This window comes from Pelodiscus sinensis, chromosome 10 (assembly GCF_049634645.1).
Source record: "Pelodiscus sinensis isolate JC-2024 chromosome 10, ASM4963464v1, whole genome shotgun sequence".
NCBI classification, from domain to species: Eukaryota; Metazoa; Chordata; order Testudines; family Trionychidae; genus Pelodiscus; species Pelodiscus sinensis.
Genome location: NC_134720.1, coordinates 37,812,900 through 37,823,593, shown reverse-complemented (window position 1 = coordinate 37,823,593; position 10,694 = coordinate 37,812,900). Strand labels below are relative to the sequence as shown.

Here is a 10,694-nt window from a genome sequence, read left to right as displayed (position 1 = left end):
TGCATATATTCTCCACTAGAAATTATTAGACATCACCTTGATTATGGGAAAGCATTTTTAGGACATATTTACAATAAATGTATTGCCCCTTTATTAATATGCATATCCCTAACAGTTATTTTAAAGTGTCACTGGAGTAACATTTTTGAATAAAACTTGCTTACATTATTATCCATTTGTTTATTTGAAGACCGTGATTTATCTTTTCATTAGTATGGCCTGACACCAATAGAAACATTTACTCTTTCCTATTCTTCCTTCTAGATCTTGGATGAGTTTTGCAATGTGAAGTTCTGCATAGATGCCAGTCAACCAGATGTAGGGAACTGGCTCAAGTATATCAAATTTGCTGGATGCTACAATCAGCATAACCTAGTTGCATGTCAAATAAGTGATCAGGTATGTTGTGGACAATTTCTGGATTTGTTTGTAAAGAGCTTCATGGTATCAGTGGGAAAAAATAATAGCAAGCCACGGTATGTTTTATGGTTTGTTTGTTGAGTATGGCATCAGTTAAAACACCTTTGTGAAACTCAGAACAGAGTAATTTTTACCAGCTACTGCAGAATAGAATTTCCTATTTTTCACTTTAATGTCCTCTTTGTAAAATACATGGTTTTTATTCTATATCTGGTAACTTTTGGGATGTCTTTGGAAAATATATACAGTATTTTCCATTTGTCATTAGTGATACTTCATAATTTATCTTTCAGTTTAATTGGATGGCTAAAGTGGTACTTTCAGTTACTCAAAACATTCAATGTTTTGAGTAACTGAAACATTAATGGAAAATGGAGGTGAAGATACAACAAAAACAACTTCCTTCACTCACCCTAAAATATATTTCAGACACATATGTCTATGAATATGAATATACATGTGCATTCATGCATAGAATGATGCCCTTTCATACAATGAGATAGAACCACGAATACTTTCATTCTGAATTTACTTATATTTTTAGGTTATTTTTCTCTTTTAGTTAATGCAGGATTAGAACATTGATATTTTATTGGATTAAAATGTTAGTTGCCTTTAAATTTTTAAAATATTATTGGGGTATGTGGAAAGAAATCATAGTAAAACAGTTTGCTTTGAAATAGTCTGAGGACTTGTTTTTTTATCATAAAGGTTTCTTTTCACATGTACATATCAAATGAATGCCATGATGAAATGTTTTAATGAAATGAAGTTAGATTAAGAATGTTATGATTCATTAAAGAAAAGACACTAAAATTTGAAGGGGTAGCAGCCAGTGAATTCTCATGTTATATCTAAAGGTTCATATCTGTAACACAGCATTTGATTCTTTTAATCACTGTATTCCATTGTCACCAAATAATTAATTGAAACAGGTGAATTTTAAAGATTATCTTTAGTTGATTTAATTGCTTTGACATTGAGGAAAAAAATCACACAAGACCTAAGCTTCAATTAGAAATCATTCTTTCTAATCAAATTCATGTTATATATAAAATATAAAAAATGAATGTCAGTCTGCCATTTGAAACATCATTACAGGATTATATATTTGTTTCTGACAGAATAATTGATTAAAATTGGCTTAAATAACTTTTTCAGAAACTGTGATCAAATATCATTTTAATTTTTAAACTTTTAATATTCAGCATTAATTGCGCGCAGTGTAGAACAAATCAGCCTTCCATGAGATAACATTGTTTTTTACATAACCTCTGGCTCAACAAAAGAAGGAATAAAACTGGTTAATGGGGAAAAAACATTCTCAAGTTTACATTCTTTTGTACAGAATACAGTCAATTCTATGAGTGCAGATCATTCATTTGATCATGTTGCAAAATGGAAAGTATGCAGCTGAGCTCAAATAGACAATATTTTACAATTAATAAAAGTTGGAATAAATGGGTAAGTTTTTCATAAAGGAATCATATTAATCGATAAGTGGCTTACTGTCTCCATGATGATATTGTTGTGCTGCATAGAAAACATGTACTGTACTGAAATATCAGAATCTTTTCCTGTGCACAAACACACATACACATTTTGATGTTTTTAAAATGAAGTTTTAGAGTGTAGAAGTTCCTCTTTTTTAATACTTACATTTCTGAGATTTGGTGGTGGTATCTTTATTGCTGCCAATTATTTCTTTCATGCACTGGGGACTTGTTATTTATTTTTGCACAGTATTATGTGATTCATAATTCCTAATTTTTACAGAATATTGTTGCCAAGCTTTGTAAATTAAAAACCGGTTGGCTTTCAAATAGTTATGTGGTGTGAGATCTGCTGTCAGCAAGAGAAAATGGATTGCTGTTGCTATAAACACTGAAAATTTATCCACAAAATTTGTATCTGTCTCTCACATTTTATGAGTATAGTCTAAAAATAATTCTGTAAATGTGCTCTTGAATCTTAAACCAATTAGCTCTTCTAACAGTTAGCTTCTCCTTCTGCTTTACTCTGCACAAACCTGTAAAGGTAACATCAAATATAACAGACCAAACCATGAAATTGACATTACATAGCCAAATGTCTGCATATAGAAAGAGTGCCAAATAAAAGTCAAATTTAAGCTTATTGTGTATATGCTTTTGTGTGTACGCTATTTGTGAGAGTGTTTGTGTCAGTCTGTCTACATAGATAAGTCTACAAAACATGGTTAAGTCATAGTTAAGATTAAGAGTACACATCAGTAATTTGTCGATAGATAATAGATGCAAAACAGTTAAATCAGGAGGTTCCTGTCCTGCTTTGATACAAGAAAGCTGCACTGAGATCACGGATAAAAGAGCTGGTTCAAGAGGTTCTCCTCATCTGATGTTTCACTCATTTTCCATAAGAAATGAGACCCACCAACTAGTGAATAAGAAATACTCATCCCATAATGAGCACTCTCATTGCGTGAGATTCTATTCACTACCCAGGCCAGGACGGAGACACTTGATCAGCAGTAACTGTTAACCTCCAATTACTTCACCTCACCTGTAAAATTCACAGGCAAACATTGCACGCAATCTGAAATGGTAAAGGATATTTACCAGCACTCTGACCCTTAGTCTGAACACTAGTTTATAGTGCTAAACGCAAGCATGATTGAAAGACGGGTATGAGCCCTAGACTGGTGGAAGTAGTTTTCAAATAAAACTCTGAACTATGTATAACATAGTCAAGGTGCTCAGTAGAACCATCTTCATACAACAAAAAAGAAAAGAAAAGAAAAACACCTTTTTTTGTTTTCTATGTTAGGCTTTATGAAAGACGTATCTCCCCCACTCCATTTTCCTGTTTGAGGTCAGGTTTCATCACTTTGGATCAACTTTACAAAAGGTCTGGGCTCCTTCATATAACTGTATGAATGAGCTTTGTTGAGATGAACAGCTTGATAATAGTGAGATGCAGTCAAAACATGTATGCAACTCACATTTCATTTGATTGGGGATGGGGTGTAAAGGCTCTATGTATGGGTTTTTTTTTCTTTTTGGTTTCAAATAGAGCTGATATAAGATTTCTCTGTGCTGTCCTCCTATTATCTCGTATGCTGTCTAATCAGTCCTAAAATAGTGTAATTCAAGAAGTACACAAATAATAAATTCCACAAATAGCGCACTTTCATTTTTTTTCTTTAAAGAGCCTTCAGTATTTATAGGACTGCAATGAAGCCTATAACCATTCTTTCACTGGAATGTATATTTCAACTTAAAAACAGTTCAGATTTAATATGAGATTTTGCTATCTTATAAGACTTAAGTTTATTATTGCTAGATGTCTGTCTATTTTTAGTTTGATATTTTTAAAAAGTGACTGTAGAAAGATTATAATGGTTAGACTTTCTAAAAATAGCAGCATTCTAATAAAACTGTAATTTTTAAGTACAGATTTTGAAGGGAATCCCATTGAAAACAGAGTAGTAATTATAGTAATGTCTTTTTAAGTGGACTATTTCAAATGCACTAACAAGCTGAGATCAGGCATCTTGCAATTATAATATGCAATATATTTTAAAAGTCCACTTCGTCATATTTATACTTAACACTCTTCATTTTTGTTGTTTAACTTACTTATTGCTTACAAGATTCCAACAGTGGCACAGCCATACATATAATGCTGGAGGGCTGTGTTTAGCCTTCAGGTTTTTCTTCAAAGATTTATTTTGTTTTAGCTATAGAAATTTCCAGATAGCTCAAGCTTAGTTTGCTGACAATTTTTCTTGTTGAAATAAAAATTTATTATTCTCAATTATCTTTACTGGATGAAAAAGCCAGTCGTATTTTAGTCCTAGCAACTATCAAAGGGTACACGGCCAGTGTCCTAAGTGAATTGCTATACATTTTATATCTTTGAGTTTTACAAACTTTTTAAATCTGCGGACACAGCCTTGTGTTTCAGATGTTACTGCCTTAGTCCTTACACCACTCCACACAGCTAACTGGGAGAATAACATAACTGTGGCTGTAAGCATCTTTGCATTTCTCAAACAATCCTATTTCTATATGCACCTGCAAGGGTTGCACATGTGTATTATGTAAATAATCGTTTTGTGGATTTTGCTTGATGATTCAGCAAAGTTAAGCTTTTGCCTGTTGGCAGTCAGGCAGGCTTACTTACACTAAATTGATTTAGTGCTCAATTCTACTATGCTTCCTCCTGCTCAGTAATACCTTATTCAGCATATAAGGCCTGGTCTAACTCCTACTATAGTCAGTGACAATCTTTCCATGGTCTCACAGAAATGAATGGGACAGCTCATTCTTTATTACGATGGCAAAATCTGGTCATCAGGTTGTTTTATTGTCCAGCCTATGTCAAGTTTATTTCTTAGTGCAATTAGCATTAATACTGGGTGTGAAGTTTCAGCCTTACATTTTACATATATCTTTATAATCTGTGACATAACACACTGTAACTTTTTAATTCAGCTCACTATCCTTCCCTGACATGAACTAAGAGTGGAGGACATTTTCAGACCTGTGAAGTCATTATTAATCTTGCCATTTGTGGCAAGTTTTACTATTGAGAGAAACTTGGCAATTAATATTTAGCAGGCACAAGAAGATAAGTTCTTTCTGAGCAAATGTTGTTGATAGATTATCTTCGTAGACTTCCAAGAAATAACATGTAGGATTGTCGTTGCCCAAGGACAGAATACCAGGCTGAAATTTACCAAGTAGATTCTGCCAGTTCTTTTGTGGTTTATAAATGGCAGCAGATCACTAGCAGAGGATTCTGCCCATTGTCACTTGAGATATGTATTGTTCTCCTTTCTGATTTACCTTATGAAGCATTAGTGCTCTTGGAAATGACTTTGTGATATTGGTGGGCACACTCATTCCTTCCCTGAAATTATAGCAGGAACGTAGTGTTGTTTGGGCCAACATACACGCACAACAACCAAACGTACATTTGATCTAATTGACTACACTGCCACCGGTCTTTATAGAGAGGTAAAGGATTTTGAATTGGCACACAGGCATTGAAAAAGTCTCCTTTCCCCGGGTGGTCCTCCCTTGTCAGGCTGAGGAACATTGACTCACTGTCAAGGAAATTGTATGGCTGCTGTGCAGGCTGTATCTATTCTGTGGGAGGCTGTGGTGGTCCAGTCACTGGGACTTTTGTGAGCACTGGAATTCACAATGCAAAAATAAAATCCACCTGGGTGTGATTTGGATAATGATGGTTAGACACGCTTGTTATATTGAACTGATTACAAAGCACAGGGATAGACTGTGGCATTTAGGCACCACTCCAGGTCATGTTTTGAAGCTGCGCCACCTGAGATAAGCACCAGGAGCTACTCTGCCTTTGGGAGGCAGATGTTCTATCAGAGCACCCTGACAATATGAAGTGCCTGGAGGTGAGGTAGTTAGGGAATAGCTCCATTCCTCTCCACTTTCCTTGGGATACTGTAGAGCTCCAAGACAGAAAGGTGGAAACCATCTCTGTGGGTGAGGGTAGGTTGCCAGGTGTCCAGTTTTGAACCGAACAGTCCAGTATTTGAGCTTTCTGTTCAGGAAACAAAATTGAGAAAATATAAATGTCCGGTATTTTCTAAATAAGATATAATGTAGATTGTGATGTAATGTCAAGTGTGTCCAGCATTTTTGTTGAAACCATCTGGCAACCCTAAGTGAGGGGCCTACCCATTACATAAGCTGCAAAAAGGGCATGTGTGGAAAAAGGGGAGCGGAAGGGCACCTTCCGCTCCCCACTTCCTAGCTTTGCATCTATATAAGTCACAAAATAAATTATTGAGTTGTTTTCTATGGATTTTTTCTGAACTTCTCTAAGGGTATGTCTAGACTGCATCCCTCTGTCGGCAGAGGGATGCAGATTAGGCAGGTCGACATTGTAAATGAGGCAGAAATGTAAATATCCCGTGCCTAATTTGCATAAAAATGGCCACCACATTTTGCCGACTCAGCACTTTGTCGGCAAAAAGCGGCTGTCTAGAGGGGGATCTGTCGAGAAAGAAAGCCTTTTCTACAGATCCTGTAAACCTCCTTGCAGGGAGGGATGCAGTCTAGACATATCCTAAATGTCTACTTCAATGTCCATTGAGGTTAACAGAAAGACTTCTATATACTGTACCTATGCAAAACATTGATTTATTTCAGTATGACAAGATAGATGTGGCTCATATTTCAGAATTCATTTGTCCAACTGTGCAAGTTGTTCATCCTACAATCTAAAATTGAACTTTAGTAATTTGGACTGTTTGAGTGGTTAATTGTATAATCTGTTGCAGAAGTATCTATCAGTTTGCACTTCATATTTTCTGATGGGCTTAAATCCATATTTTGTTAGTATTTTTTATGTAAAACTTATTATTAGTTTTGGCCATTTAGTTTGTTTTGCTTTTTTGGGTAAGTTCTACTTTTATTCAGAAATAACACTTCACAATTCCAAGATCAATGCCAATTGGCAGGGCTCAGGAATGTATGCACTTGCTTGCCTAACCTGATTTAGTGGTGTAGTCCCATTCTGACACACAATTTCCTTACATGTATATCCTCCTTTGCTTTTAGGACTCTAGTCTTTGGACACTAGCAAAAAAGACTGCACTTGGGAGGTTTGATCCAATTATTGTTTCACACACAAGACTCCATTGAAGTCAGTAGGTATTAGGACACCATACATGAAGAATGACTGCAGGATCAGTGTTTAACTCTTTTGCTAATTAGTATATGTCCAACAACCTTGGCTCAGATCATTCTTTACACCTTGTGATCAGTTTATGAACTGATACTAACATCCACTGAACATTTTGTCCTGGGTGATAAAAATGCACGTAGACATACATAGGAGGGGAGCAGTTTTAAAAAATAATTTAAAGTGAAGGATGGCTATTTTAAAGCACTATATTGCTTTGAGAAGGTGAAAGCTATCCTTTCATCTGCATCATAGGAAGGGCTGTCCTCCCACTGTGCTGATCAAATGCATGAGGCCATGACTGCCAAAAATAAACCCACAGCCTTTAACCTGAAATTTATTGCATTTGAATTTTGGTCTTGAATTTTTGTCTCACATGTGCAGTGTAAATTTTCCCATTGTTCTATCACCTAGGAGAATAATGCATATAATATAGTATAAGATTTCCATTCCAAAGCAATAACACAGGGTTCTAGAGCAGAAGGCTAATAGACATTATAAAAATGCGCCTAGCATTTTTTATATTCTGTTCCTTTTCACTGTGTTTTACATAGTCATCTTCTATTACTGCTATTCAGTCCATTTGCCAGTGGGGTACAAGACATGTAAACAGTGAACTCCTTCCTCCTAGAACTACACATATGTTAAAAACAGTTATAATGTAGTCTGCCCTATTTTACTTAAACTACATGCTTCCAAATCTGAATAGATTCTGTTATCTGAATTTCCGAACTATCATTGGGACATCTAGTGTTTTCCAAAGCTGTTGTGTATATACAAGAATAAAAGGTTTAGTCAGATGCAATAGAATATAACTTTTCTTCAGCAGCAAGGGCAACAGATGTGTTCATATCAACTGTTGACTTTGTTCAGATATGTAAACTAAGTGTCACTTCCCCCCCAGAACTGGTATCGTTCTATTAAACTTTTCCTAGGTGGCTGAATGGCAAATTGAATGATGTGATAGTAAATAAAGAATTCAAACAGAGTGGTATAGATTTCACTGGAATAAGCAGAGATGGACAGAGAACTTCAAAGCGAACAGGCAGCAGTGCCTGAAATAGTCGTCTCTCTACAGATTTCACAGGGAGTGCATTTTCTCTATTATTTCAATTATTACAACTTCCTGAATAGGTTGAAGGTCATTCATAATTCACTCTTCTGTCATCTTTACACATGCCAAATGCAGTCTATTAAGCATAAATAAAATTTTGAGTGCCTGACCAGGAAAAGTAAACTGGGATTCATAACAATGAGGCCTTATTCATTCCTTTAAAAGTAAATTGTGTATGTTCATTTTTTTTATTTACCTTTTCATCATTACAGTTTGGTTCCCCCTCCCATCCTTCATCAATAACATAAATGAACTACCTTAAATCAACTTCAACAAAAAACAAATCAACCAAGTCCTCTGATTCAAACATCCCCAACATTGAAGGGTTTTTGAAATTCAAACCCAGAACTGGTTCAGAATTTTTGCCCTCTCTTTATCTGAATCAAAACTCCAGAGCCAACACCAGAAATCTTAGGGCATTTGAAACCTGGATCTGAATATCACAGTTTGGGCTTATTTCTATAATACATAGGGTCTCATTCTGCAATTTACAAGTAATTTTGTTTTGCCTGTGCATTGTAAATTGCAGGACTAGTGCTACAGTTAGATAGTAAAATTGCTTTAATGAACACAAAGGATGAAATCCTGGCCTCACTGAAGTCAAAACTCAGTGACTTTGGTGAGTCAGGATTTCACCCAAAAAATCTTTGAGCTTAATAGTACAAAAATCCATATAATCTATACTACCATTTCCAACTACCAGTAATAATGTTATAAATATAGTCAGCTACTGGTTTTAGGAGCAGGGAGAACCACTATGAAACAGATACAGTCTGAAAGTAATTTATGACCTGTCAGCTTTCCTTGCAGAGGGCTTCCTGATGCTTCAGACCCTCTGTCATAGCGGATCTTTTGCTAGTTCAAAAGAACCCGAATCAACATATTTCGTCTGTTCAAGGCATTGAAGAATTTCCCACTATATCTCAGGCAGAACAATTACAATTTGGTTTTGGGTGGAGAAAATGGAAAAAACCCCAGTATAAACATATTTACATAAAATATTTGGAATGTCTATTAAAACAAGATTACATTTAACAGCACTATACTTTTTTCAGGGTTCAATATATGCTATTTTAAATCCCCTTAGGATGCAATTCAGCATATACATTGTTAGACCAGGTGGAATTTTGTTTTGAATATACAGAAATAAATAAAAAAAAGCTAAGCAGTTTGTCATTTCTGGAGCTTCAAAAATGTAGTTTGGAACCATTTTGGAGAGCTTTTTTTTTTTTTTTTTTTTTAAACAAGCACAAGATCAAAACCTAACAATCTACAAAATAAATTTTTGCTGGCATTTCCCTACATCTCTTCTGTTCACAGAACTCAAAATGAAGTCAGTGGGAGTTCTGTGAACAGAGAGGCTGGACAGATCATTTCTTGGAGGTAACTAATCTCTGCTGGTATTCCAGTTTATTTTCAAAATGCCAGCTCAGCCAGGCTAGACAATTAGCTGCAGAACACACACGTTAATTGGTTCAACATGTGTACCATGTTTGCCACAAAAGGAAATGCATCATACCAAGGTTGTTGGAAGGAAAGCTGATGCATCATAACACAGTTCAGTATAAACAAGACTCCATTTCAAATGCGTAAGAATGCCCTGTGTTCTGGGTTTGCAGCTATGAAGGAAAACATCTGAAAACTGAAATATCTTCTATTGTGTGCCATGTATCAAGTGGAAGCAATACTAGGCAACACTGAACAATGGCTTTTCTCTGTTCCTTGGTGTTGATGCATTACTGAGCTGCAAAGGGTGGCTAATTTGACACACCATAATTCAGAATCAAAAAACGATGAGAATGGATGAAGATCAGTTTGGGGCGCACAGCTCCAGAGAGAGCTCAGGCAGGAACTAGACTTCAGTGGTGTCCTCTCTCCCGCAGTGGCTGCTTTTGCGCAAAAACTTGCCAGCTGTCTACACTGGCTGCTTGAATTTGCGCAAGAGCACTGACTTTGTAATATACAAAATCAGTGCTTCTTGGGCAAATACTTTGACACTCCCGCTCAGGGATAAGCCCTCATGCGCAAGAATACTTGCACAAGAAAGCCAGTGTAGACAGGCACCTTAATTTTTTGAGCAAGAAAGCCCAATGGCTAAAATGCACTTTTTGCGCAAAAGCATCTGTGCCAATCTAGACTCTCTTTTGCGGAAATACTTTTAACGGAAAAACTTTTCTGTTAAAAGTATTTCTGCAAAATCATGCCAGTCTAGACGTAGCCGGGGAGTATAGTGGAAACGGAAGATTCTTTACTCTCTCAATTACCTGGCACACCTTGTCTAGGATTAGGGGCAATATAGCTCCATGCATATGTGATGTCACACATTCTGAAAGCATGTGTGTATGCATATAGGCACATTCTGAAGAAATGCACAGAACTTGACTAACTTAATTTGACAAAAGCTTAGCAAAGGTTGATATAACAGGTTCTTGATGACATCTAAAATGCTGCCATA

At 35.9% G+C, this 10,694-nt stretch overlaps 1 protein-coding gene across 6 annotated transcripts in view; it reads left to right on the top strand.

Moving 5' to 3' along the window:
* Nucleotides 1-10,694, top strand: part of MECOM (MDS1 and EVI1 complex locus) — a 508,313-nt gene that overhangs the window by 437,082 nt on the left and 60,537 nt on the right. For all 6 annotated transcript variants that reach the window (XM_025188972.2, XM_006131723.4, XM_006131721.4 and 3 more), the window contains one exon: nt 265-399. In XM_025188972.2, coding sequence (XP_025044757.1) covers nt 265-399 — 135 coding nt within the window. The remainder of the gene's footprint in view (nt 1-264; nt 400-10,694) is intronic.